General features: G+C 51.5%; 3 protein-coding genes across 6 annotated transcripts; 2 read left to right on the top strand and 1 right to left on the bottom strand.

The window, feature by feature from the left end:
- Positions 1 to 20: 20 nt before the first annotated feature.
- RNF25 (ring finger protein 25) lies at positions 21 to 6,399 on the top strand. 2 transcript variants are annotated; one of them, XM_019741870.3, is made up of 10 exons: positions 21 to 159; positions 2,465 to 2,539; positions 2,782 to 2,884; positions 2,977 to 3,044; positions 3,142 to 3,211; positions 4,361 to 4,432; positions 4,531 to 4,674; positions 5,024 to 5,113; positions 5,409 to 5,543; positions 5,741 to 6,399. In XM_019741870.3, the coding sequence occupies exons 1-10, from the start codon at positions 119 to 121 to the stop codon at positions 6,317 to 6,319; spliced, it is 1,377 nt and encodes a 458-aa protein (XP_019597429.2). In that variant the 5' UTR covers positions 21 to 118; the 3' UTR covers positions 6,320 to 6,399. The 2 variants fall into 2 exon arrangements, with proteins under 2 accessions (XP_019597429.2, XP_019597428.2); XM_019741869.3 differs by having other exon boundaries at positions 22 to 159; positions 5,021 to 5,113.
- Positions 6,400 to 7,366: 967 nt separating this feature from the next.
- BCS1L (BCS1 ubiquinol-cytochrome c reductase complex chaperone) lies at positions 7,367 to 11,178 on the bottom strand. Of its 2 annotated transcripts, none has more exons than XM_074313414.2 (8): positions 11,080 to 11,178; positions 9,498 to 9,866; positions 9,252 to 9,391; positions 8,841 to 9,035; positions 8,521 to 8,584; positions 8,114 to 8,283; positions 7,813 to 7,930; positions 7,367 to 7,674 (listed from the first exon to the last, which is right to left on the bottom strand). In XM_074313414.2, exons 2-8 carry the CDS (start codon positions 9,815 to 9,817, stop codon positions 7,425 to 7,427), a joined length of 1,257 nt encoding a protein of 418 aa, XP_074169515.1. In that variant the 5' UTR covers positions 9,818 to 9,866; positions 11,080 to 11,178; the 3' UTR covers positions 7,367 to 7,424. The 2 variants fall into 2 exon arrangements, with proteins under 2 accessions (XP_074169515.1, XP_074169523.1); XM_074313422.2 differs by lacking the exon at positions 11,080 to 11,178 and adding an exon at positions 10,097 to 10,223.
- A 166-nt stretch (positions 11,179 to 11,344) lies between these two features.
- Positions 11,345 to 26,759, top strand: ZNF142 (zinc finger protein 142). 2 transcript variants are annotated; one of them, XM_019741834.3, is made up of 10 exons: positions 11,345 to 11,452; positions 11,688 to 11,869; positions 12,613 to 12,938; positions 15,122 to 15,721; positions 16,725 to 16,877; positions 17,747 to 18,571; positions 20,388 to 20,565; positions 21,348 to 24,261; positions 24,896 to 25,001; positions 25,882 to 26,759. In XM_019741834.3, the coding sequence occupies exons 3-10, from the start codon at positions 12,659 to 12,661 to the stop codon at positions 26,349 to 26,351; spliced, it is 5,526 nt and encodes a 1,841-aa protein (XP_019597393.3). In that variant the 5' UTR covers positions 11,345 to 11,452; positions 11,688 to 11,869; positions 12,613 to 12,658; the 3' UTR covers positions 26,352 to 26,759. The 2 variants fall into 2 exon arrangements, with proteins under 2 accessions (XP_019597393.3, XP_019597395.3); XM_019741836.3 differs by lacking the exons at positions 11,345 to 11,452; positions 15,122 to 15,721 and having other exon boundaries at positions 11,732 to 11,869.
- The last annotated feature ends 148 nt before the right edge of the window (positions 26,760 to 26,907 follow it).

Here is a 26,907-nt window from a genome sequence, read left to right as displayed (position 1 = left end):
GGACCCAGAGTCTGCGGTTGCCTAGAAACGGCCTCCAGCCTCACTGCCACCCCCTGTGACTTTCCGCCTCCGACCGCCCCGAGAACATTTCCGGTTCCGGCTGCGGGCCGGAGAGGACATGGCGGCTTCTGCGTCGGCAGCTGTAGGAGAGGAGGACTGGTAACTTTGGGGCATGGGCTTTGTCTGACCGCCTGGATCCGGTCCGGGGGACAGGCGGCGGCCGCGGACGGTCGGTACGGCGGGCATGTGGGGCGGAGCGAGGGATGAGGGATGGCAGAGACGCTGACATCTTCCCCTAAGAGAGCTGCTGGACTGGGGAGCGGGTGGGTGGAGGGGCGCTGATCTGAGAGAGGAGGCAGGATCTGCGCCGGTCAGGCCAGGTCGGGCCACGCCTTACCTGGTTCGATACCCTCTCCTCAGGCCTCATCCCGTCCCATCTTCTCCTCCTGAAGTGCATTTGCTCAGGGTCCCGGGTAATGCCTGCTTGTCAGCTCGTCCCACCTCCCTTTTACCTGTCAGTACCGATGTCCTCCATCTCCCGTCCCCTTTTCCCCTTGAATCAGCCTATTTCCTCCGAGGCTTTCCTTAACTATCTCCCATCCCGACATCATGAATGAGGACTATTGTCTGAATGAAGCTTTACACTTCACAAATAGCTCTTAGACCTTCTCTCAAGCATTCTTAACAAGAGACCAGAATGTGGAAGGACTCAGGGATTTGGAAATAGGATAAATGTGGGTTCACTCCACATTTAATTAGCTGTGTGACGCTGACCAGGCCACCCACTTACCTTCTGTGAGTCAGTGGACTCCCTGTGGGGGGGAAAAAAAAAGTTGGTGTGGCATCTACCTCATAGAACAGTTGAGAGAATCACGATGGATTTGTAACATACATAAGCCTCCTTTTCATTATTAACGCTGAGATGGAGATATCTGAGGAGACTAGATGAGGCCCGAGAGGTGAAATGCTTATAACTAGGTATCCAGGTCGTCTGACTCCAAATCTTATATTCTCAGTACTAGGACACTCTACCATCGCTCTTTTTTTTTCTTTTTTTTTTTTCCTGTCACCACCCATCCCATATCTCATACCAGGGCCCAAGTCACAGCTAGGGTGGGTGAACTAGAGAAGGGCCTCTCGATGGAGGTTACACCTCAGTGTTTCATTTGTTCACGAAGTGCAGTTAGTGCTCGTCTTTATTGAGACCATCTAGATTCCTGGTTTTCAACTTCTTCAGGAAAACTTGAAGATTCTGAGGAGACACTTTTGAGTCATGGAGAGGGCAGCAGTGATTGCACAGCTAGCCCATGGTGCTCTGAGACTCCCACACTCAGGGCAACCAGACCTACTTCACTGTTACTTCTTTTTTATTTTGAGGTGTCTGCCTAAGACTTAAAAAAATTTTCAGGAGAGAACCACTCTTGGTGAAGAGGGGACAATATACTGATAAGAAAGCAAACCAAGCGCATACCTTTCCATGTATTATCTGTGTATAGCTGTGGACTCAAGCCAATCACTCATCTTCAGTGTCACACAACTGCTATTTCTGTGATTAAAAATGTGTGCCTTCTGAGTTACATCAGGACCACTGGATCCTGACCTGGATAGGTTGGTCTAGATCAAGTAGACAGCAAGGTTCATAAATACATTGAATACTAACTACATCCTTCCGTCTTTCCTTTTAAAGGAAAAACTTATGTACGAACAGGAAAAAAGAGGACATAGACTAGCTACTATAGCCAACATGCTATTAGGTACTTTACATAAACAAATCACCTTCCATCCACACAATAATCCCAGGTGGTATTATCTATTATGTAGACAGGGTAACTCAGGCCTACAGACAGAAGTAACTACTCAGATCACATGGCTGGTAAGTTATTGGTACCTAGTACTAACCCCAAGGCTGATGGCTGTTCCACTATAACACAGCTTTTCTACCACCTAGATCTGTTCAGGTTGTTATGTCCTTTGAGAAGATTTAGGGTGACTGGTATTGGCAGTGTGTGTAGCTACTAGGATCCACATGAACGTAGTGCAGGGAAAGCCAGGAGTGGTATTGATAGCCTTGATGTTAATCAATGGACATCATATTTCTTGGTCAAAGAGATGGCCACTAAGGAACAACCAACAGTGCAGTGAAACTTAAACAAGGAATCAGGAAATCAGGCTCTAGTCTGAGTTGCGCCTCTGTTAAGCCTTAAGTTTTGGGCTAGTCATTTCACCTTCCTGGGAATCTGTTTCCTTATCTGTTGTAGAAATGATCTCTAAAACTCTGATTCCCGTGCTTCCTACCTGGCCGTTTGACAACTTAAGGAATAATATTTTCCCCATTTTTATGGAGCTTAGCAAGAGAATGCACACAGGCAGATTCCTGTTTTCCTACAAAGCCAGGTTTCATTGGCCTTAGTAGGCTTTAACAGGGAGAGCTGTAATGTGAGTCAGTCTCCCCCTTTCTTTCTAGGGTACTTCCTTCTGAAGTCGAGGTGTTGGAATCTATCTATCTGGATGAACTACAGGTGGTTAAAGGAAATAGCAGGTATGTATTCAACTAGAGGTGGTCAGGAATCCCCTTAGTGATGAGAAGATTCCACGCAGAATCTGTGAGCCTTGATTCAGAGATAATGTTTCTCATAGACAAAGACTATTCTTTTAATCCCCCGCAAAAGAGCGAGCCCAGTGCTTACATCCTCTGCCCGCTTTACTGTCTCACCCCCATGCTCCGCAACGCTCGGGCCCCTGCCCAGTCCCATCCCAAGTCTCCACTTCATCTACCTGCAGATCTTCACCATGGGAGGTCTCCATCACCCTGTACCCGGCCACTGCAGAAGACCAGGATTCACAGTATGTCTGCTTCACTCTGGTGCTTCAGGTTCCAGCACAGGTGAGGCCCCTACTTGATGGCAGCAAAGGGACGGAGGGGACAGGCTCTGGGGTGGAGTACTTTAGCAAGAACTTGTGGTTTTCTCCTATTAGTATCCCCATGAGGTGCCACAGATCTCTATTCGTAACCCCCGAGGACTCTCAGATGAACAGATCCACAAGTAAGTGGGCTGGGCAGAGCCGGGAAAACTCTAGATACAGTTCAGCCTGGTGAGTGAAGGGTGCAGGCCTAATGTTTGCTTTGCCTTCTTCCTCCAGGATCTCACAGGCGCTGAGCCAAGTGGCCAAGGCTGGGTTGGGTACTGCCATGCTCTATGAACTCATTGAGGTAAGAGGTGTCCTAGCCTGGGGAGATATCCTTCCCTTCAACCTAGAGCAGTTCTTCTCAAAGGAAGCTCTGGACCTAGAATCTTGAATATATCTGGATTCATTCTTTTAGTCCTTGTTTAGGTAAGGTCTAAATTAATCTAGAAAGATGAGACTCTTCTGTTTCAAAAACACCTCCCAAAAAGACAGTTCTATAGCTTTCCCAAGTTTCCTATTCCAGCATCTTGGCAGAAAATTACTTCCCCTCTTTAACTTGCATTTTTCTTCAGTTTCAGTGCATTTCTTGTTCTCTTGGCACTGGCAACTGAATGTCGCAAGAGGTGGAGCCTGCCTGGGGCATCTTCACTCTAAATGAACATCTGAAAGCTAGTCTGCTATTACAGCTGACTAGAAGAACTCATGGTTTTTTTATTCATAGTTTCTATCCTAGTGAAGGAAACAACCCATATGAAGCAACACCTACAGCTACAAGTTAATATACACAGATAACTTTTGCTGTTTGAGATTAAAAACACAATTAAGTACCGTCTTGTTTTCCTCTACTTTGAGTTTTTAAGAAAAATGTTTAGAAAAGAGTGAAGGTGGGTGGCCTGGTGTCAGAGAAAGTGGGTGTAGACCGCTGTAGCACTCCTGATGTAGGCCTTCAGGAATTCCAGAATATTAGCTATTCGAATACCAGTGCAAGTGCATATTTCGTAGCTCAACTCGATGCCTTTTGTATTCTTTGTCCCTTTGGGTTGTCCATGCCTTGACTGACTTTCTGAAAGCCTACTCCAGTACAAACTCATTGGGGCAGTGATGCTCAAAGGGGTTAACCGAGAAAGGCCTCCCAGAAGATGTGTTTGAGTTGAACATTTTTTTCTCTCTAAGGTATATTATTTGCATTCCCAAGAGCTATTAAAGGTGACTAAATGAGTGGGAAACTTAAATTGGATTTGGAGCGGGGCTGATTTGGGAGGAGGGGTGGGGACTGCAGGATTGATTCCAAGCAGAGGGAGTATCACCAAGACAGAAATGCGTGAACGTGAGGTAACAGACTGGCTTGGTGGGAGACAGGCCAGCCAGCCAGTCACTCCCGGGACTAGTAGACAGGTTTTGCTCCCAGTTCTCGCCACTGCCTCTGTTTGAACGATGTCTTCTCTCCTCTCAGAAAGGGAAGGAAATTCTCACAGATAACAACATCCCCCATGGCCAGTGCGTCATCTGCCTCTATGGTTTCCAGGTGGGTTTCTCTCTTGGGACCTAGGGTCTGCTTGGGATGAGCGCGGAGGGCTCATAAGAGAGCTGTGACGCACTGCTCTGTATCCGTCCTCCCTCCAGGAGAATGAGGCCTTTACCAAAACACCCTGTTACCACTACTTCCACTGCCACTGCCTTGCTCGGTACATCCAGCACATGGAGCACGAGCTGCAGGTTCAAGGACAGGAGCAGGAACAGGAACGGCAGCATGCCACAACCAAACAGGTTGACCCTCCAGGCCTTGCTCTCATTTGACACCGCTGGCTCTCACAACCTTTGCTCTCCCTCCCCTCCAGTGGTTCTTAACCTTTTTAGGGTCATAGATACCTTTGAGATTAATGAATGCTCACCTCTGTCCAGAAAAAGGGCACCCTTATATACATGTAATCACATTGCATGCAGTTTCAAGAGGGTTGCAGACCTGTCACTGGGCAACCCTCCTCTGTGCCTCCTCACTGCTCAGCAGGTACGCCTGAGCCCTTCGGACCCAGCCCTCTGCACATGAGGCTGACTGACTGGGTGGGGCACCCGGCCACCACCCTGGGCGCGAAACGGTGTGATTTCTTTTTAGAAGGCAGTTGGTGTGCAGTGTCCAGTGTGCAGAGAGCCCCTCGTGTACGATCTTGCCTCACTGAAAGCAGCACCCGAACCCCAACAGCCAATGGTAAGGGAACTCCCTTCTAATCTGAGCCAGGAGTAATGGCATTCTCCAAGGAGAGAGGAATGGCATCTTGTTTGCCTCGAGTGGGATCTCTGGAATTGGGCTCAACCTGCTTGGGACCTCTCTGCAAAGCCACAGCTCCCGCTGGGAGCCCAAGGCTTCATTTGGGAGCCCAAATCTGAGGGACAAAACCAAGAACCTTGCAGATCTCCTGAGCCAGTCCTGGAAGAGCAGGGGCTCAAGCCTACCGTCTTCTGTTTATTCTTTTCTCCCTGCCAATCTGCTCCTTTCCCTCCAGGAGCTGTACCAGCCCAATGTGGAGAGCTTGCGCCTGCAAGAAGAGCGCAAGCGGCTCTACCAGAGGCAGCAGGAAAAGGGGGGCATCATTGACCTTGAGGCTGAGCGTAACCGGTACTTCATCAGCCTCCAGCAGGTGAGGAAAAGGTTTCCCACTCCACCCATAATGACACCAACCTTCCTACCAACACCCCTCTGCCCTAGGGTGCGCTTTGTTCTACCCAGGGAGGTGATAGGCTGACAGTGGTCGGCTCATTGAATGGGTGAGGGCCCTGTGGTTCCCTGCTGTGAGAAGTTGCATCTGTCTCACGTCGTCTGCTCACTTCTCTCTAGCCTCCTGCCTCTTTGGAACCCGAGTCAGCTGTGGATGCCTCCAGGGGATCCCAACCACCCAGTGCTCTCGCCACAGAACTGTCCGCTTCATCAACTGGCCAACTCACCCTGTCAACTCCTCTGTCTGTGGCCTCACAGTACACATGTGAGAAGATTCCAGTGGCCGAGCCAAATCAGCAACGGTTGGGCGAGACCCAGAAAGCTGTGCTAGATCAGCCCCGGGCCAGTCGAGGCCCCTGGAGACAGCCTGAACGGAGGCACTTGAAGGGAAAGGAGTACATTGCCCCCAAAGGTACCAATGACACCCAGCTACTGCCATCTCCTGAGGGGCCCGTCAAGGAGCCCATGGACTTAAAGCCAGAACCCCATAACAAAGGGGTTGAAGGTCCTTCCCAAGAGAAGGGGCCTGGCAACTGGCAAGGTTCCTCACCCCGCAGGACTCGGGACTGTGCTCGCTGGGAGCGCTCCAAGGGTCGGACATCGGGTTCTTCCTACCCCCGCCTGCCTCGGGGTCGGGGAGCCTACCGGCCTGGTACTCGAAGGGAGCCCTTGAGCCTGGAATCTGAAGATGGTTCCTAGCAGTACTGTGGGGGGAGAGGGAAATGGGGGTGGATAGGGACAATAAAGTGATTTGGCCTTGTTTGGCTTTCTTTGCTCAATAGTGCCTAGCCTATGACGTATGGCTGTCTAAGTTCCTAGCAAGGCTGGAGTATGGCAGAGTAGCCCCAACCTTGCCCTGAAGTCTGTTGTCCCATGAGATCGGGGTCTGGGTAATCTTTTTTTTTTCTTTTTCTTTTATTTTATTGGGGAAGGGAAACAGGACTTTATTGGGGTACAGTGTGTACTTCCAGAACTTTTTCTTCCCCCCCAAGTCAAGCTGTTATCCTTTCAGTCTTAGTTGGGGAGGATGCTGTTCAGCTTCAAGTTGTTCTTTCAATCTTAGTTGTGGAGGGCGCAGCTCAGCTCCAGGTCCAGTTGCCGTTGCTAGTTGCAGGGGGTGCAACCCACCATCCCTTGTGGGAGTCGAACCGGCAACCTTGTGGTTGAGAGGACGTGCTCCGACCAACTGAGCCATCTGGGAGCTCAGCGGCAGCTCAGCTCAAGGTGCCATGTTCAATCTTAGTTACAGGGGGCGCTGCCTACCATCCCTTGCGGGACTCGAATCGAACTGGCAACCTTGTGGTTGAGAGCCCACTGGCCCATGTGGGAATCGAACTGGCAGCCTTCGGAGCTAGGAGCACAGAGCTCTAACCACCTGAGCCACCGGGCCGGCCCGATCTGGGTAATCTTAAGGAGTGTAGTAGGTTTCAGGGAAACTAGTGGATGCCAACATCTAAGAACATGCAAGAACCATCCTGCCGTGTAACCCACTGTTTATATATACCCACATTGTGTGTATGTGTGTGTATATACATATACGTGTGTACACATTTTTAAAAATAAGGTAGAGGATTGTACTTTTCTATTTACTATGGTGTATCCTCTTTCTCCTTTGTCTTAAGCTGTGCTGCTAGCACTTAGATATGTGGACACCTGGTGGCCCCTGTAGGCATCTGTGATTATATCCACTGCTTTTTCACTCTAGTACCAATACAGGGAGGTAGGAAAGGCGGTCAGAGACCAGAGCAGTGTGGCACATGTTTATTGATCACCTAGAGGATGGCTGCTGAGCACAGCCTCATCGTCACCTCAGGGACTCAGCATTTTGAATTGCCCCTGCAGGGTCATTCTTATACAGCATGAAATAGCCCTGCACCTGGGCGGGACTGATCTGGGTTGTAGCTTGAAGGACACGTTCTGCAAAGGCCTCCGCCAAGGAAGGTGCTTGCCCTGGATAGAACCTCTGGAACATCTGGGTCAGCTGCCAGCGTGAGCAGTAGCCCACATACTCCTTCAGGTCTACTCGCCCCGGGCGTATCAGAGCAGGGTCCAGTCTAAGAGGAGAAGGCAGCAAAAGCAGAGTCATGGGCAATAGTACCACGGGTACCCCAAAAACGACGGTCCCCTCAGAACATCCTAATCCTAAGATGCTGAGGTGGAGCCTGGCCTCAGAGTTCCTCACTCCTTCCTACCTGTCCACATGGTTGGTGGTCATGAACACAATGCGGGCCTCAGTGGAAGCCACACCATCTAAAGCATTGAGCAGTCCACTGAAGGTGAGACGACCTAGACCTTGGTACTTCACTGGGTCTAGTGGAAGGCAGAGAGAAAGAATCAAAATCAGTCCTTTCTGTTCCCCACCACATTCCCCTACTTATCTGCACCTCTGTGGGCTCTTATTGCTAGCCCAGGCAACCTCCAGCAGCCCTCCGGATTCCCACTTTTCTTCTTCTGTTCATTTAGAAACCCCTTCCCTCAACTCCCCTCACTTACTGTCCACAGCCAGGTCTCGACTGAGAAAGGCAGCATCCACGTCTTCCAGGAGCACCAGGCTCTGCTGAGGGGCCACACTCAGCAGGTGGTTGAGCCGGTCATCGGAGAGGCTGGAGTCTGTGAGACTCAGTAAGCAGATGCTGTGCTCCAGTTCCCCAGCCAGGGCTGTGCTACAGAAGGTGGGAGGACGGATGGTTGGCAACCTGGGAATTCGTCCTTGGGCCCACTGCTTGTTCCTCACTGTACTAGATGTGTCTCAGGCCTACCCCTTCCACCACCCCACCCTAATGTTCCTCATGTCTCGTGTTTATCCTGGTCCATGTTCCCGACATTCCTTTCTCTTTCCAATCCCATCAGCCCAGTTTTCCTCCAGTTTGAGGATTAAGAGAAACATTGACTCTACTTACATAAAACTGCTCTTTCCACAACCAGGGGGTCCGTAAAGCAGGTAGCCACGTCTGTAAGGAATGCCTAGAAATACCGCCAGGATGATCACCAAGGCCTGAAATCATGTACTCTACCCCAGACGTCCACATTCATTCCCATCCTGCTCCTCGGAGGCCCAAGGACCTTGGCATTGGAAGAAATCATCGCCGTAGGCAACTTTCCCTTCATCTCTGGGAACTGGGCTAGAGCTTTACATTCATTCCATCTGGCCAGAGACTAGCCTGTTTCCTCCTGCTCTAACATCAAACACGGTCTGACCAAGACCCCAGCTACTGCTCACCTCTGTCAATGTACCACTTGGGGTTATCGATGAATTCCCGGATGTCTCTGACAATTCGCTCAGCCAAACCCTGTTCTAGAACCACAGAATCCAGTGGCCGCCGCCGGCGTGGATAGCCAAAGGAGCGCCATTCAGAGCCCATGGCTGTGTACATCACTGTCTTCCCTTCCTCCTGCTGCAAGGCTAAATCTCGAGCTGGAGTTGGGGGGTAGGGGGTGGGGTGGGGGAGGGGCGATATGAGACAAAGCCAGCATTCCTCTCTGCCGTGCAACTAAGGCAGAGTTGTACAAAAACAGCTTCCCCCAGCCCCCTGCTCCCAGGGGCTCATAGCTTCCAAGCTTATTTCCTCTAAGTTAAATGCCCCCATCCCTGCAAGCCCCCATAGAGCCTGCCTATGCCATCATCCCACACCTTCCTTCAGCATGTTGAAGAAAACCTTGCGGTCAGTGCCCAGAGCCGTGAAGGTGACAGATTCCCAAGGAGTCCCCGTCTGCAGGTCTATCATCTGCATATCTCGGCTTCGTTCTACTCGGATCCATTTCCCCTGATACCTGAATAAGAATGATCAAAATTGGGGTGAATGAACTGGTGAAACTCAGCTCCCCTCATTCTCCTTTTCTACTCTTGGAGCCCTCCCTCCCTGGCTCCCCACCTTACCAGATAAAGTGGTTTCCAGGGCTGGGGACAAATTCAAACTTAGTGGAGATGCGGCCACTCTCATGCTGAAGGTACGAGGTCTCGACACTGAGGTGCTGCGTACGGGTACTATGGCGGGTGAGCCAGCTCAGCAACCAGGCATAGCTCCTGTCTCGAGCAGGGACTTCCAGTGTGATCATGTAATGGCGCCGGAATGCCACCAGGCCCAGCTGGGCGCCCTTCCGGGCCACGGCCAGGGCCGTGCCCACACCCACCAGTCCAAATCCAGCCCCAAAGTAGGGATTGTCCTTCAGGGCCAGAATAAAGTCTGAGAGGGGCATCTTAAAAGGGAAACACTGAACCTCACAGGCCCTGAAGCATTTTCAAAACCTGGGGATGGGGTGCAGTGGGGATGGGACAAAGCACAACATTAGTTTAGAGCTTGGACTCCACAATTCCTCCCCTCCCCCCTCCTCCTGCAAAAGCTGTGAGCAGGAAAGACAGGTCAGCTACTGTGTACTTCAATGTCCTCCCTTTACGGGACGGCCATGGTGTTGTGACGCAAGGGCTGAGACTCCAGACCCCTTGGCCCATTTTGCCCATCATTGTCCTGCTCATACCTGTTTCCTGAAAGAAGACTATGTCTGGAGATTTCTTACTCCTCAGAGTACAGTGTAACCAGCTTCATAACAGGATAACAGACAGAATTTTTGTGGTCCCTGGGACCAACTGAGATAGAAAGGGGCCCACTGGCCAGAGTTAGTAGGGGATGAAGCCATTGTCTTCCCCTGACCTGTCAGTAACCCCAAGCCTTGTGACCATGAGTGACGTCCTTCGAATATCCTCTCCTTTACATGCTCAATTCCTAACGTCCTGTTTAGCCCTTTATTACCTCCTACCTAAAGTCTCTTGAAAATTTAGTTCTTGAAATGGCATTTAATTGGTCTTCACCCCCTGCTTCACAAAACTGCTATACAGAGGCCCAGGTCTTCATAAAGATTGGCTTTAATTACTATCCCTACTCCAACACTCTCAACAGACCCCGGAACTAAGTAAAAAACAAACGAACAAACAGAAACTCCTTTGCCTGATACTCAAAGCCTTCCATAACAAACCGCCCACCTACCTTTCATGGCTTAGCTCCTAAAACTAACTGCCTGTTGAACAAATATGCAAACCACTTCCCACCTCCTGGCTCAAGCAGTTCTCCCAACTTGAAAGTCTATTTTAATTTCTCTCCAACTGAATTCTTCCTCATCTGCTACTTTCTCCATGGTGATTTTTCAGAATTCTCCGCAATAAAACGTGATCGGGTCTAATTCTAGGAAACCAAATGGTTCCTAGTACACCTCCCCGGCCCCCTGCCACTTCGCTCTGCTCCTGGCACGCGGAGCGGTGAACTGACTGACAGCAGTGACCTCCGCTGAGGCTCAGAGTTGGAACCAGAATTCCAAAACACCTATGCATGGAAGGCCACAGACAAAGCCCTATCCGTTCCAGGTCCTTGATGGACGCTCAGAAGCCCCCTCCCGAACAGCCTCCACACCCCAGCTCGCGCCTCCAGCAACGTGCTCTGGAGTAATCTGTCACTCCGCCCCCTTACCGCCATGACTCTCTGGCCCTCCCTCTCAGTGGTTTCACCGCTCCGCACTCCTGGGAAGCGCCGCTCGGCCCCGCCCCGAGTTCTCTCATCTACTTCCCGCCACGCCCACCACGAGAGCCCTGCCACTCTGCTCCACAACTCTCGATGGTACTCCTCGGGCTTCTCGGCTGGGAGGAGTTGGAGGTTGGGGAAACGATAGAGAAAACCATAGAGTACTACTCCCGCCGCCAAGAGGTAGAGAGAGCGGTCTCCATAGGCCCGATGCCATAGAGGCCGCTGGGCCGGAGGCGGCCGCATAAAGGGAGTCTCGGGAGGCCGCTCCAGCTTCTGGTAGATCATAGAGATGCGGCTCCTGCCGGTCCTGGGCCGAAAGGTAAGTGAGCGGCTGCGGGGAGCGAACGAGTAGGGATTGTGGATGGAGCGGGCTGGAGGGAAAAGTTTCTTGAGCCCCAGAATGAGGGTGGGACTGGGAAGTGGGAACCTTTGAAAGGAGGTGCTGAAGGGAGCACGCCGATGAGCGGGGCCCCGGCGCATCACATCAGCTGCCCCAGTGCCTCAATCGCGTCACTGCTCTGAACCCCGCCCTGTCACCCGCTCGCTCTCCTCAGGACCGTAATCGTGACAATGCTTCATCCCAAGCCTTGCAGGTTACAAATCGGCTTTCCCATTCGCGCGGTCTGTGATCCCGCTTCCTGTCCAGCGATGTGGACTCTGTCGTCGCCTCCACTTTACAGATAAGAAAGCTGAGGCCCAGAGAAGCGAGGTGACTGTATCTGTCCAAATCCACGCGGTGAGTCAGAGCCCACAGGCAGGGGGAAATCCGGCGCCTCTGGTCCCCAGGCCAGGTCTCATTCATTCCCCAGGCCTTCTTTCTGCCTCAACCTGTCAGGAAACCTTCGTAGTGGAAGTGACATGTGTGCAGATTCTTAAAGGAGTTGGTTAGCCAATCAAAAATGAGAAGGGGGAAAGGCCCATAAAGCCGAGAGACAGGCAGACACACAATGTGTGAACGTACAGAAGGAAAAGGATGTGGTGAGTATGGGGAATGGCAAATCATTGGTATGAGTGGTTCAGAGGTCTGTTGAGGCAAGATGAGTCTGGAGAGGTCAGCAGGGGCCAGATCGTGAAGTTCGCCTTACACCCATACTAAGGAATAGTGAATGAGTTCATGAAATGTTAAGAAGGGAAGGGGCATCTGAGATCCCTGGGCTCCACCCAATTTTGTTGTAGCTAAGAAGAGAGATCCAGATTGCTTAATGGTTTGACCAATGTCACTTAGCTCCAAAAAACTTAACCTGCAGTCTTTAATATATTGGCCAAAACTTGTTGGCTCTCTCCTAATATTAATCCCTCTTATAATTTTAATACTTTTTGTTCTAGACATTGTCATAAAAATAAAACTTCTAGGTTGATGAGTTATGGCATGCTGCCATGCAAAGCAGTACCTAAGGGGGCAGGCTCTGGGTTGTCCACTCACATCAAATGGGAAGCAAGTGAGAGATCTTACTATATTTTATTTGGTTTCTCTTCTAGTTGTTTTATCAGCACTTAAGAGACCATAGCACACAAGTTGGTGGTAATGACAGACCCCGTGTTGGACTCACAGCCAAGCAACAGCACTGGAGAGATGGATGGACTGTGTCCTGAGCTATTGCTGATCCCCCCACCCCTCTCTAACCCTGGAATCCTGGAGCCTGTCCAGAGCCCCTGTCCTTCTGGGGACCCCACACCTTTACCTGCTAACCCAAGCTGCCTGCTGGTAGAGACCACAGCCACTGGAGAGGACACAGGGAACATGGAGATCATTGTAGAAGCAGTAGCTGGAAATCTGTCCCCAGGTGCTCCTGGAGAGACCTCAGGTATAAACACAGTTGCTAGCAGGCCAGTGGGGCGAACAGCCCTGAGATTTTCGTCTGTGCTATTTTTGTTCCTTCTCTATAAACATGATGAGAACACAAGGTAGCATCCTATCTTTATACTTAGAGATGTGGTAATATGATTTGCAGTTGGTAAATGTTGATTGAAGGCTGGCAAGGTGGTGCACAACCTTGTACCAAGCTCTTGGCAGTCTGTCCCTGTAAGGGCTTTATGTCGGCTAAGCAGTAATCCAGAAGGGAAGACCTTTCTGACACCTCTGCCAATCCTTACTCCAATAATCCTTGGGGATTCTTTCCCCCATATTGACCCTCCCACCCAGGAACTGCAGCCAGGGGTTAGGCAAAACGCCCAGCCTCTCTCCACCACCCTGGACTTGGCAGGGCTTCCCAGAGGTAATCTGGGCAGGTATTTCCCTGCCCTAGTTTCTTGTGTATAACATACTTAACTCATCCAAGGCATGTGGTTAAGAGTGGGAGTTGAACATTTACACTTAGGCTAGAAGAAAGATTCTCCCCTTTATTCTTCCCACATCTATAACTTCTTATTTTTAAGTAATTTCCTGTTTTTTAACTGCCATCCTTTAACTATAGCTGTCACAACTTCCCTTGGCAGTGTACAAAGAACACGGGGAAAGATTAGTTAATTTGATCATATAATATTTCTAAACTTCTAATCAGTAAAGAAATAATAAATAAAAAACATACCTGGGAAAAACATTTGCAATGTATAAGAAAGAGTTAATATCTTTAAAATTTAAAGAGCTCCACAATAAGAAAAAAAACACAGTATTTTTTTAAAAATTTAAACAGTATTTTTTAAAAAATAAAAAGTGGGGGAAGAAATCTATATGAAATTCAATAAAGAAGAATTAAAAATAGTAACTATAAAGATGAGTAATCTCACAAACACACCAATAAATTCTAGTTAAAAATAACTATGAGATACCATTTTGTTTCTCAACTTTGGCAAAAATTGAACATTTTTTTATGATACCTAGTGTTGATGAGTCTGTGGGGAAACAGACACTGTTGTATAGCTTATGGAGAGTAAATTAGCATAAGTTTTTCAAGGCCAATTTATTTACATAACAAATTTTAAAATATGCATACTCGGACCCAGTAATTCCACTTGTTGGGATTTGTCCTATAGACTCACACACATGCGCAATGATACAGGGGTAAGGATGTGTAGCTTTATTTGTAATGGTTGGAAACAACTCAAATGTCAATCATTAAGGACAAAATTTCATTTTAATTTATCCGTGCTCAGAAGTACTGTGAACTAAACAAAAAAATATGAAGTAGATGTAAGTGTACTCATAGATTAAAAAAAAAACAGATAAGTGAGAAAAAATAGGCAAATTGCAGAAAAATGACCCCAAAGGATATAGACCAAACTGTGTGGGGGGGATGGGAAATATTCTTTTTGTGATATATGTCTGGATTGTTTGAATTGTTGCACTCAATATTTATTTAAACAAACAAAAAAATCATAACGAGAAAAAGGACCACCAGAATAAATATAAGACAAACCTGGGCGTGAGTCATGGCTCCACCATTAACAAACATGGTGGCCTTAACCTCACAGAATCCCAGGGCCCTCTTCTCATAGGGCAGTTGGAGGACCAAAAGTGTTTCCTAAGCCTTTCTTTATCAAGGTCCTGCCCATTGCTTAAGAAATGGCAGTGATTATTATGAACAGGATTTGGCTATTTTCAAAAAGGATGTTCCCCATTTTATGAATTACTGTGCTGATAAAAATCTCTTTACAGAATGTAACACTCATCTTGTAATATGGCAGATAGTATTCTGAGATTGTCATTTTCTTTTTTTTTTTTTAAGTTTCTGATTTTTTTATCTGGGCAAAATATATTGCCTTTTCTTAATGCTTTCTAATTTGGTTAACGCTTGCTACAGTCATTTAACAAATACTTAAGTACTTACTTTGTGCCAAGTATTGTGCTAGATACTGGGAACTCAAACACATCTGCAAGGCAGACTGTCCCTCCCCTGATGGGGTTTATGGTCCAGGGGCAGAACCAGACTTAAAGTCCATCTCCACTCCGTGAATATTAAGAGTCACCTATGTTTTCTGCTAGAAACTAACTCTATGCATGTTGTTCCATCTGATTCTACGCCTTTTTCTGTCGGTCCTTTGCCCGCAGGTGTCCTGGTAAAAGTGGTGGAGGTGTACTTCTGTGAGCACTGTGAGCAGAGCTTCGCAGAGCCCACTCTGCTGGCCCTGCACCAGTGCACTGAGACCCTCACACAGCCTGTGCAGGGCCTCGCTAGCCCCCCCTGTTCTGTACAGCTGCCCCCCAGCAACCTCACTCTCCCTGGCCCTCTGCAGGGCCAGAACCAACCAGATAGCCCCCTGCCATGCCCTGTGTGTAGACAGGAGTTTGCCCAACCCCAGACTCTGAAGAGCCACTTCAAGACTCACCGGGGCACTCCTGACACCTTCTCCTGCCCAGAGTCTGGCTGTGTGTTCTCCGCTGAAGATCGTAAGGGTCTACAGTACCACCTGAGGCAGACCCACAGAGCGCTTCCTGTGCCCTGTTCTTTCCGGGGCTGCCCCCTGCTCTTCGGGAGCCAGCAGGGCATGGAGCTGCACCGGCAGGCCCATTATCCTTTCCACTGCAATCATTGCAGCTTCATGGGCTCCAACGTCAAACTCTTCCGGCAGCATCGGCGCAGCCATAGGGCCGGGACACAAGGAGAACTGGCAGCCGGTCAGGGTCTTCCATCCCAGGAGCTGCTGCCAGGTATGAGGCCAGGGGCCCAGCAGTATGTTGCCTGGAAAGGCAGTTACTTCTAGGGCCTGAATATAAAAGAATCCAGAGTAGTGGCCCAGGAGGACAGAACCACTGGCTGACGGAAGAAACTTCAGACCAGTCAGCATACGTGGCATATAGAGAAAGTCTTTGTCCGTGACATTGACTGAAATTTGGCTTCAGCTATACTGTGGCCTTGAAGTTACTTAAACACTATTCTCTCCAGATCCATTTCAGAACTTTCATGCCCATCAGTGGCTGTAGCTACTGGTAGAATGCCCCTAGACTCCTTTTTAGAGCAAGTGGGGTTGGATAGGAGAAGCTGGGGTTATTTTAAAAAGAAACCTTCAAGGAGGGTGGTGCTTCTTGATTCTTACTCCTCTGGGTCTCAAAAAAAGGGCGTGGGATGAGTAGAGGAGAAGGAAGAAATGGACAAATCGGGCCAGGAGAGGCCAGGGTCCTGCTGAGAGAATTTGGCTTGCTAAGACTCATTTGCGCTCTGTTCCCAAAGAGAACGCCCCTTTTTTCTGGGAAGTAGTCATAGGTCTTTGCCTTTCTGAGGCAGCTGCCTCTATTGAGGGACAGAAAGGACGGATTTGAGAGGACAGGATATGACCCTGAATTGCTGAGTTGCGTTTCTCAGAACAGTTTAGAGGTCAGGATATGTTCACCTGCACTGAGCCACCAGCCATTAGCCCTGGGGACCCAAGCCAGGGAAGTGCAGTCCACCCATTCTCTACTTCTCAGTCCCCTAGTCCTACTCCAGTGACCTCAGAGCTCTTCCCTTCCAGGAGTCTGAGGATAGTGTTATCTGAGGTGTGATTTACTTGAGGCTGGAGAATTACTGATAGCTCCTGGTCTTCCTGTAAGAACCCAAGATGCCATTATGCTAAATGGGGACAGAGTGATTCTGCCAGCCAGTAAGAGGACACATACAAGCATTCAGTGTTGTCATTGGCTCCAGGAGACTTTATCAAGTTTTATGTGTCTCCAGCTCCCAAACTGTCCCAAGGAGGCGAGCCTTCGGAGGAAGCAGGTACGCCCTTGCCTAGGCAGGAATCAGCTGACGATGAGGACATAGAGGAAGAGGAGGAGAGTGGCAACCTGAAGGACTCCCAGAAAGGCCAGGGGGCTCAGCAGTTGGAAGGTAATGACACCATTGCTTTTGAACCTCTCGGCGGGGAGGAGTGAACTGTGGAGAACCTGGCATTGAGGCTCTAGGCTTTGGTTTTCTGAGCTTTGGTTCAGTCCATTTTGACAGGTCTAGTGGGAAATGATAAATGGGTAAAGACTCTAGTAACATAAGGTGTAGAGGTAAATAGAGTTTGCTCTCGTGGGCTGGTTTTCCTCAGGCAGAAAGCGCTTTTGCAGGGTAGGGACAGGAGATCCACAGTTAAAGATGCCGGAGGTTATTGATGATCACAGCCTGTCTTGTCTGGAACTGAGCCTCCTAGGATATTTTTCTGAATCATTGCTTCCCAGTTTCCAACTCCATAGAACATTTGAAACCCATCACAAAGGGAACATGTTGACTGTCAGGTGAATAGGCAAGATCTGATTATATTTATTAGCAGCTCCCCATAACCTAGATAGAACTCATGAGCCAGTGTTTGGAAGTTGGAGCACTTTACCTTCTTCTCTTCTCGTCTGCTCCATCCCTGTGGGGCTCGTTTTCTTCCAGCCAACCCTGCTCATCCATCCACCTGCCACAACAATGCTCCGTCCAGGTTGTTCTTTTGAGCAGCTCTAGACAAGGGCATAATAGTGGGTGGCTGGGTAAAGCACTTCAAACAGGCCATGGCAGGGTCTGAGAAGTGATTTTGTTTCTCTGAATCCTTGAATTTTTCATCTCTTCTTTGAGTACAATGTTTGAGATGCTATTGTTTGATTTCCTAGACCGAAAGGGGAAAGGCCATACACAGTGTCTGGGCAAATTGTGGTTCTCCCATTACCTGGCCAGCCCCTGACCTATCGGAGACTCTCACTCTCAGCCCTCTCTACCTCTCCCTGTCACAGGGGATGTGGCTTCTGGCACCGAGTCCCTCTTCAAGACCCACATGTGTCCAGAATGCAAGCGCTGCTTTAAGAAGCGGACCCATCTGGTGGAGCACCTACATCTCCACTTCCCCGACCCCAGCCTCCAGTGTCCCAACTGCCAGAAGTTCTTCACCAGTAAGAGCAAGCTCAAGACCCACCTGCTGCGGGAGCTGGGCCAGAAGGCCCACCGCTGCCCGCTGTGCCACTACAGTGCGGTGGAGAGGAACGCGCTCAACCGCCACATGGCCAGCATGCACGAGGATATTTCCAACTTCTACTCAGACACCTATGCCTGTCCCGTCTGCCGGGAGGAGTTCCGCCTCAGCCAGGCCCTGAAGGAGCACCTCAAGAGTCACACGGCGGCCGCAGCCGCGGAGCCACTGCCCCTGGTCTGCTTCCAGGAGGGCTGCAGCTTTGCAGCGCCCGACCGCAAGGCCTTCGTGAGGCACCTGAAGGAGGCCCATGGGGTGCGGGCTGTGGAGTGCCGCCATCACTCCTGCCCCATGCTCTTCGCCACGGCCGAAGCCATGGAGACCCACCACAAGAGCCACTATGCCTTCCACTGTCCCCACTGTGACTTCGTCTGCTCCAACAAGCACCTGTTCCGCAAGCACAAGAAGCAGGGCCACCCTGGCAGTGAGGAGCTGCGCTGTACCTTCTGCCCTTTTGTCACCTTCAACCCGGTGGCCTACCAGGATCACGTGGGCAAGATGCACGCTCACGAGAAGATCCACCAGTGCCCTGAGTGCAGCTTCGCCACTGCCCACAAGAGGGTGCTCATCCGCCACATGCTGCTGCACACAGGTGAGGCGGTTTCCGTCCTCTCGATCACATAGTGATGGTGGTGGTGACCATGATGGCAGATGGGTGCTTCTACTGTGTAGCAGACACGTGAGGGCTTGGCACTCGTTGTCTCGTTGGACCTCAGATTCCTAGAGATAAATCTGGTATTTGGAATTCATGAGCCTTAAGCTGAGTGTCACTCCGCTAGTAAAGTGGTCCGGCTAGGATTCAAATCCGGACAGCCTGATCCAGAGCCTGCGGTGTAACCACTGTGCCCCACCTGTAAGGCCCTGCCCAGTTCTGCCCACCCCCGTCAGGCTTGGGCAGGTCAACACTCAGCCTCTTAAAGTGAAGAAACCCAGGTCAGGACCAATACCTCCCTTTGCAATTCAAGTTTTGTGATGTGCTGTGAGATGCGGGGCGAGAGCACTGAGCCATGCATACACGTTATAGCTCTAGCAGCTGGGACACTGAAACACGATCGTGTCACAGCTGTGATGCTGAAACACGATCATGTCTGGTGACCTGGAAGTGGCAGATATTTCAAGTCCGACTTTTAATTGGTTGCCAGCATTACTGATGCTTTGACAACCAAATCAGGCTTCCTGCTACCGCACCATGCCGTTTGATCTCTGTGTAAGCACAGTGGATTGATAAAACATTTACAAATCTCATCAAAGACTCTTTAGTTTGGGGGGACAGTTTTTAGGCAGCCTGGGACAAAGCCATTGTTGTTCCTATTGAACATTTCTATAAATGCTTTAGTCACAAAGTCTCATTTTTCTGAGGCCTTTCTTAAAACCGTACGTGTATATAGTGCTTCATAGTTTATAGAGTTCTTTCATATATATTATCTCATTTAATCCATAACAATCTTGTAAGGAAGGCAGGTAAAGATGAGAAACTGAAAATGTAAATGGCCCATTTCAGGGTTACAGCTAGTGTCAGAACCAGAGCCGGGACACCACGTTGCTGGCCTTTCACCACAGAGAAAGGGGCTGAGTGGGTGGGCAGGGCTAAGAGGGAAGGGTCCTGAAGGAACATGGGCCCCAGCTTCTTAGAGCCAGGCCTTGGCCAACTCCATGGACAGCTCACCCTCAAGTTCTCACAGGGCACCACGGAGGACTCTGGGACATCTCGTTGAATCTTCCTATCAACCACGTGAGCTCAGTATTTTGTTGCCCTCTTTTTGGACACAAGAAAACTGAGACTTGGCGGGGTTAAATGACCTGCCCAAGGCCACATAAGAGTAAGTTGGAATTTGAGCCACCACTTAATAGCTCTGTGATTTCTCTGTGCCTTAGCTTCGTCCTCTAAAATGGGATGATCATAGCCCCTGCCTCATAGGGCTGTTGTGAGGATTCCGTGAGAGGAAGCGTTTTTATAAAGTGCTCAGAAAGGTACCTGGTACAGAGTGGGCACTCTATACATGTTGGCTATTATCTTTATTACTGTGTTGGACTCCGGAGTCAGGTTCTCAGCCACTGTGTTCTGTTGCCTAATGTTTACTCCTCCATGTCCAGAAAACCAGAAGGAACTGGGCTACGGGGAGCAGTTGGCTGTTAGTGACAAGAAGCTGAATAAAAAACCGGGAGTGGACTTTATAGCTAGTTTTGCAAGGCTCAGCCTTCACTGTCCTCCCATCTTCATTGCTGTTGGAGCGGAGGCATAGTTGTCGGAAGCGCATTGACTCTTGTGATCAGCACGTGAAACTTTTGCTCCTGCCTGGTGTCAGGACAGAGCTGCTGGGGAAAACGGTCCATCTGCTCACTCGATCTGTATGTGACCTGTGTTCTCTCCCCTCTCATCCCTACCCCTACCCCCACCCCTACATAAGGCGAGAAGCCTCACAAGTGTGAGCTGTGCGACTTCACGTGCCGAGACGTGAGCTACCTGTCGAAGCACATGCTGACCCACTCCAACACCAAGGATTACATGTGCACTGATTGCGGCTATGTCACCAAGTGGAAGCACTACCTCAGCGTGCACATGCGAAAACACTTAGGGGACCTCAGGTATGAGCGCACGCCTCCATGCCGATCCCAAGCACCTTATGCTAAGCTAGCCTCCTCTTGAATCCAACTGTGGCCCGCTCCTCTTCTGGCCTTGAAGAGATGCCTCATAACGCCCCTCTCCTCCTGTCATCTCAGCTGCATTGCCTGTAGCTGGCCTCTGTGCCTGTGGCCCGTTCTCCGTGGTGAGAGATCTCTGACTCGGGGAAGGAAGCGTAGACCTAGAAGATAGGCCTAAGCACGAGGGTGTCACTTGAGTTCAGAGTCCAGTCCTGGGAAAATAAATAGGCTGCGCTGTGGCCCCCATCCCGGCCACCTCCAAATTCATGCAAGTTCCGTTCTGATCTCGGCACAGCTGGCCAGGGAATTTCTCCTTCATTTTCATGTCTTCATGGGAGAATGAGAACTAGGCAGAAAAACCTGCCCCGTGGGGCTGTGGGCATGTCTGCTGCTTAGAAGTCCCCAGTGGGTTGCTGACTTGTGATACCGTCCCTTGAGGGAGCAGTAGAGAGTAGGGGCTAGAACACAAGCCGTGAAACTAGACCATCTCTGCACTTCACTTTGTAACTTCAGGCAAGTTATTAACTTCTGTGCCTTTGTCTCCTCACTTGTAAAATGCGTACCTATTTCGTAGGGTAATGGCAAAGAAGACCACATCAGATGGTGTATGTACAGTACTGAGTATAGACCCTGCCTCAGTAAGTCTTTAGGGACCATGAGATGTGATGACGGGTTTATAATGATGATTTCACTCCCCCTCCCTCCGCCTCCTCCCCCCTCGCCAGATACCAGTGCAACCAGTGCTCCTATCGCTGCCACCGGGCCGATCAACTGAGCAGCCACAAGCTGAAGCATCAGGGCAAGTCGCTGATGTGCGAGGTGTGTGCCTTTGTTTGCAAGCGGAAGTACGAGTTGCAGAAGCACATGGCGTCCCAGCACCACGCCGGCAAGCCAGCCCCGCTCTACCCCTGTCGCTACTGCAGCTACCAGAGCCGCCACAAGCAGGCCCTGCTGAGCCACGAGAACTGCAAGCACACCCGCCTCCGCGAGTTCCGTTGTGCCCTCTGTGACTACCGCACCTTCAGCAACACCACCCTGTTCTTCCACAAGCGCAAGGCCCACGGCTACATGCCCGGGGACCAGGTCTGGCAGCTCCGCTACGCAGGCCCAGAGCCAGACGGGGCCAGGCAATGCCTGACACCCCCTCCAGGCTCAGCGTCCTCCAGCCAGCTGTCTGCTCTGCCTGCGGAGCAGGACCGTGACCCTGGGTCCAGGGTGGACCCCGGCTTGGACCAGGCTCTGCCGGAGGCTGGTGAAGAGGACAGTCCCAGGAGACAGGATGGCGATGAGGGCCCCCAAGGGAATGACCTAGTTGACAGCCCCAGTCCAGCAGAGGTCGATGAGGGCAGCTGCACACTACACCTGGAGGCCCTGGCAGTCGAGCTGGAACCTGTGGCCGAGCCACCCCTTGAGGAGATCACCGAAACAGCCCCTGTGGAGTTCAGAGCCCTGGGTCCCTCAGGGCCCCTGAGACTGGAAGGGCCAGATGGAACTTTGACAGCGCTGTCCGCCTTTGAAGGTGCTGAGACTTCTGGCCTGGGTGCTGAAGAAGGGCCCATGCTGGACAAAGCAGTCCCTGAGCCCCCCAGGAGCCCCCCTTCCTCAGAGGAACCCCCTAGCAGCTGGGTGGGAACCTTCAAGGCAACTGCACCTGCTGAGACAGCACCCCTGGCCCAGTTCCCTGAGTCAGAGTCATTACTGAAGGCTCTAAGGAGACAGGACAAAGAACAGGCGGAGGCACTGGTGCTGGAGGGGCGGGTCCAGATGGTGGTCATCCAAGGAGAGGGGCGGGCCTTCCGCTGCCCGCACTGCCCTTTTGTTACCCGCCGGGAGAAGGCCCTGAGCCTGCACACCAGGACTGGGTGCCAGGGCTGCCGAGAACCCCTGCTGTGCCCTGAGTGTGGGGCTAGTTTCAAGCAACAGCGTGGCCTTAGCACCCACCTGCTGAAGAAGTGCCCTGTTCTGCTCAGAAGGAACAAGGCCTTGCCCAGAGCGGAACCACTCATCGCTCCGCATCCGCTGTCCCCGGGCACCCAGGCCTCAGAGGCTGCAGAAGGTGGGAAGCCCCCACCTGCACCATCAAAAGTAGAGTTAGTGAGCCCTAAAAATGCTCCTGAGCTTCCTAGGGAACCCGAAGAAATAGAGGCACCTCTGGCCCCCCTCTCCGTCCCCACAGTACTTCCTCCGGGAAACTCCTCAGCCCCTGAGAAGTTCCACTTTGAGCAGGGCAAGTTCCACTGCAACTCATGCATGTTCCTTTGTTCTCGGCTCTCCTCCATTACCTCGCACGTGGCCGAAGGCTGCCGGGGAGGACGTGGCGGGGGAGGAAAGCGAGGGGCCTCGCAGACCCAGCCTGTTGTGTCCCCACTGAGCAATGGGGACTCTGGTCCCCTGAACAGTGGGGGTACAGAGTGCAGCCCTGGCGATGGGGACTCAGCTCTGGTTCCAAAGCAGAAGGGGGCTCGCTTCTCCTGCCCCACGTGTCCCTTCAGCTGCCAGCAGGAGCGGGCCCTGAGGACTCACCAGGCCCGGGGCTGTCCCCTTGAGCAGTCTGGAGAGTTGCACTGTGGCCTCTGTTTGTTCACCGCTCCCACTGCTGCCGCCCTGAAGCTGCACCAGAAGCGGAGGCACCCTACTGTGGCCCCAGCCCGGGGGCCCCGGCCCCCTCTTCAGTGTGGGGACTGTGGCTTTGTCTGTAAGCAGAGCAGGTGCCTACAGCAGCACCGGCGGCTCAAGCACGAGGGAGTCAAGCCACACCAGTGCCCTTTCTGTGACTTTTCCACCACCAGACGGTACCGGTTGGAGGCTCACCAGTCGCGACACACAGGTGTCGGCCGCATCCCGTGTAGCTCCTGTCCCCAGACATTTGGTACCAACTCAAAACTGCGCTTGCACCGGCTGAGGGTACATGACAAAACCCCCACCCACTTCTGTCCACTCTGTGACTATAGTGGCTACCTTCGCCATGATATCACTCGCCACGTCAACAGCTGCCACCAGGGCACCCCAGCCTTTGCTTGTCCCCAGTGTGAGGCCCAGTTCAGCTCCGAGACAGCCCTCAAGCAGCATGCTTTGCGTCGGCACCCTGAGCCGGCAGCCCCAGCCCCTGGCTCTCCTGCAGAGGCCACGGAGGGCCCCCTGCACTGCCCCCGCTGTGGCTTGCTGTGCCCCAGCCCTGCCAGCCTGAGAGGACACAGCTGTAAACAGCACCCCCGGCTCGAGTGCGGGGCCTGCCAGCAGGTCTTCCCCAGCCGGCCAGCGCTGGATGAGCACCGGCGGCAGCAGCATTTCAGCCACCGCTGCCAGCTCTGTGACTTTGCTGCCCGGGAGCGCGTAGGCCTGGTGAAGCACTACGTGGAACAGCATGAGGACGCAGCGGCAGCGGCCTCGGACGGGGGTGGGGATGCTGGCCAGCCCCCGCTGCGCTGCCCCTTTTGTGACTTTGCGTGCCGCCATCAGCTGGTACTAGACCACCATGTGAAAGGGCACGGGGGCACCCGCCTCTACAAGTGTACGGACTGTGCTTACAGCACCAAGAACCGGCAGAAGATCACCTGGCACAGCCGCATCCACACCGGGGAAAAGCCCTACCGCTGTCACCTCTGTCCCTATGCTTGTGCTGACCCCTCTCGCCTCAAGGTAGGTAAGGTCAGGGGCCATAGGGGCCAGGCAAGGAAGGAGTACAGGCCATGGAGATAAACCACCTGGGGCCTCTAATCGTGACTCCCCCAAATGTTAGCTCTGTGACCTTTGTCAAGTTCCTTAACTTCTCCAAGCCTCAGATTCCTCATCTGTAAAATGGGGACAGATAATACTTCATAGGGTTGTTGCAAAGATAAAGTTCCATAATACATCTAGGCATGTAATAGGTTGGGGGTAATCTAGATAATAACAGCCTACATTTATTGAGCACTTACTGTATGTAGGGCACTGTCATAGTAATCCTTTCAAAAAATATGGGATACGGTTTCTTTTACTATGTCCCACTTTTACAGATTAATAAGTGGAGAATTAGGGGTTAGGTCCCCCAAAGACACAGGTAATAAGTGGCAGAGCTGAGATAATCATGGTAGACCCAAGGGTGGGCCCAGCGGATAAGGTTGGCGTCAAAGTGGCCTGACCGGAGAACCTGACTGGTAACGGGAGTGTGGACAGGATAGGAGCAGAGAACAGTTATCTGCCAGCAGATTCTCTGCCTGCTGCCCCTATTTCCACACCCTGTGGGGATCCAGGGACGCACATTTTCTGGGTCTTTCTTTCTTCCCTCCTCCAGTACCATATGCGGATCCACAAGGAGGAACGGAAGTATCTGTGCCCTGACTGTGGTTACAAGTGCAAGTGGGTCAACCAGCTCAAGTACCACATGACCAAGCACACAGGTGAGTCTGTGTGGTTTTGACAGGCCCAAAGAGTCCCCCATTCCCTGGCACTCCCAGCCTCCCTGAGGTGTGTTTGTCCTTACTCAGATTCAGTGTGCAGGTCACTTTTCACACTGGGGGTAGTGAGTAGGCCGAATGGCCAGAATAGCTTCCCAACCCACTGAAGCTCACAGCAGAAGACAAGTGAACCTGAGAGCCTGGGCGTGTGTATTTTGCAAAAGCTTCCCAGGTGATTGTGGCACCATGTCACCCACTTCCCATTGAGAGAACCCCCCCCAACTCACACACGAGTGACGAAAGGTAGGCCTACCTGCTTCCTACAGACATGATGGAACCATCATGAGTAAAGAGGAGAAGGTGGGAGGGGTCACCTGTATTAACATAATCCTGTTTTTCTCCCGGGTCTGGAGTCCACGAGCTACAGGTTCTCAGAAAAGGGATAATGATGGCATGCCTCTGATTATTGCGTATGCTCTCCCCATGTAAAGGAATTGATCAGATGCATTTCAAGGCCGTCTGCGTCTCTGAATGCCACTTGTTTCACCTCCACCACGTTCCATGAGTACCTTGTGCCCAAAAGGAGGTTGGAATTTCCCATTTGGAAACCCTGTCATCTTTGAGTAGCCATTGCTATCAGGCTGCTATTTATAAGTCCAGTTAGTTATTAGCATTCATTGAGCACCTATTGTATACAAGGGGCTGTGTTGGGAGAAGGGCACAGAAATGTCACACAAGACTGGAACATTCCAAAGATAGGATCACTAGTCAGTTTGCTGCTTGTCTTCTTTATGTGCCACAATCAGTGACTCTTAGGGTCCACAGAAGCTTGTTCCACCTCCTTCCATGGTGATTTGGTCCCTGTCCTTGCCCTGCCCTACAGGACTGAAGCCATACCAGTGTCCCGAGTGTGAGTACCGCACCAACCGCGCGGACGCCCTGCGCGTGCACCAGGAGACCCGGCACCGGGAAGCGCGGGCCTTCATGTGTGAGCAGTGCGGCAAGGCCTTCAAGACCCGCTTCCTGCTGCGCACCCACCTCCGCAAGCACAGCGAGGCCAAGCCCTACGTGTGCAATGTGTGCCACCGTGCTTTCCGCTGGGCAGCTGGCCTGCGCCATCATGCCCTCACCCACACGGACCGCCACCCCTTCTTCTGCCGTCTCTGCAGCTACAAGGCCAAGCAGAAGTTCCAGGTGGTCAAACATGTGCGCAGGCACCATCCCGACCAGGCCGACCCAAACCAAGGCGTGGGCAAGGACCCCAGCACCCCCACGGTGCGCCTGCATGACGTGCAGCTGGAGGAGGCCAGCCCTCCTGCTCCTTCTGCTCCCCCAACGGGACCTGAGGGCTGAGCGCCCACCCCACTTCCCAGACACAGAGAGGGCGTGGTGTGAGATGTGCAGACTGAAACCAGAGCTTGCCTGAGAAGCCCAGAGCAAGGAAGGGCTGGCTTCGGGGTGTCAGGGTGGCTGGAGCCCGCCTGGGGCACTAGCTATAGTACTTTGAAGTTGACAGCTACATAAAGCAAGACATGGACCACAAATGGATTTCATGTTGAGGCCCACGATGCTTTCACCTGTGAGGTCCTAGTTTCTTCATCACTCCACCAAACTCCCTGGCTCTAAGATCTTGGTTTTACCCATTCCAGCTTCTCTTTCCTTCTCGCTATGTCACGTCCTACTTTCACTCAGCATCCTCGACAGTTGTATCCGACCGCATGTGCTGCTGTGCTTGACGCTCTATAAAGCATGTTACACAGAGTGGTTACGGCTTATTGCCTCGTCCCAGTCCTGTCGTAACATCTCCCGGCTATCTGCTTGATCTGCCCTGTCCCCTTGTAGACCTCTGCGTCTTCTTTGTCTCCTTCCGTCTTCACTGGGTGATGGCTTCTCAGACAGGCCCAGGTCT

The sequence above is a fragment of the Rhinolophus sinicus genome, chromosome 17, assembly GCF_057876585.1.
Source record: "Rhinolophus sinicus isolate RSI-liver-muscle chromosome 17, RSI-T2T, whole genome shotgun sequence".
In the NCBI taxonomy this organism is placed as follows: domain Eukaryota; kingdom Metazoa; phylum Chordata; class Mammalia; order Chiroptera; family Rhinolophidae; genus Rhinolophus; species Rhinolophus sinicus.
Note: the sequence above shows the minus strand (reverse complement) of the source record. Positions and strands in the feature narration are given on the sequence as shown.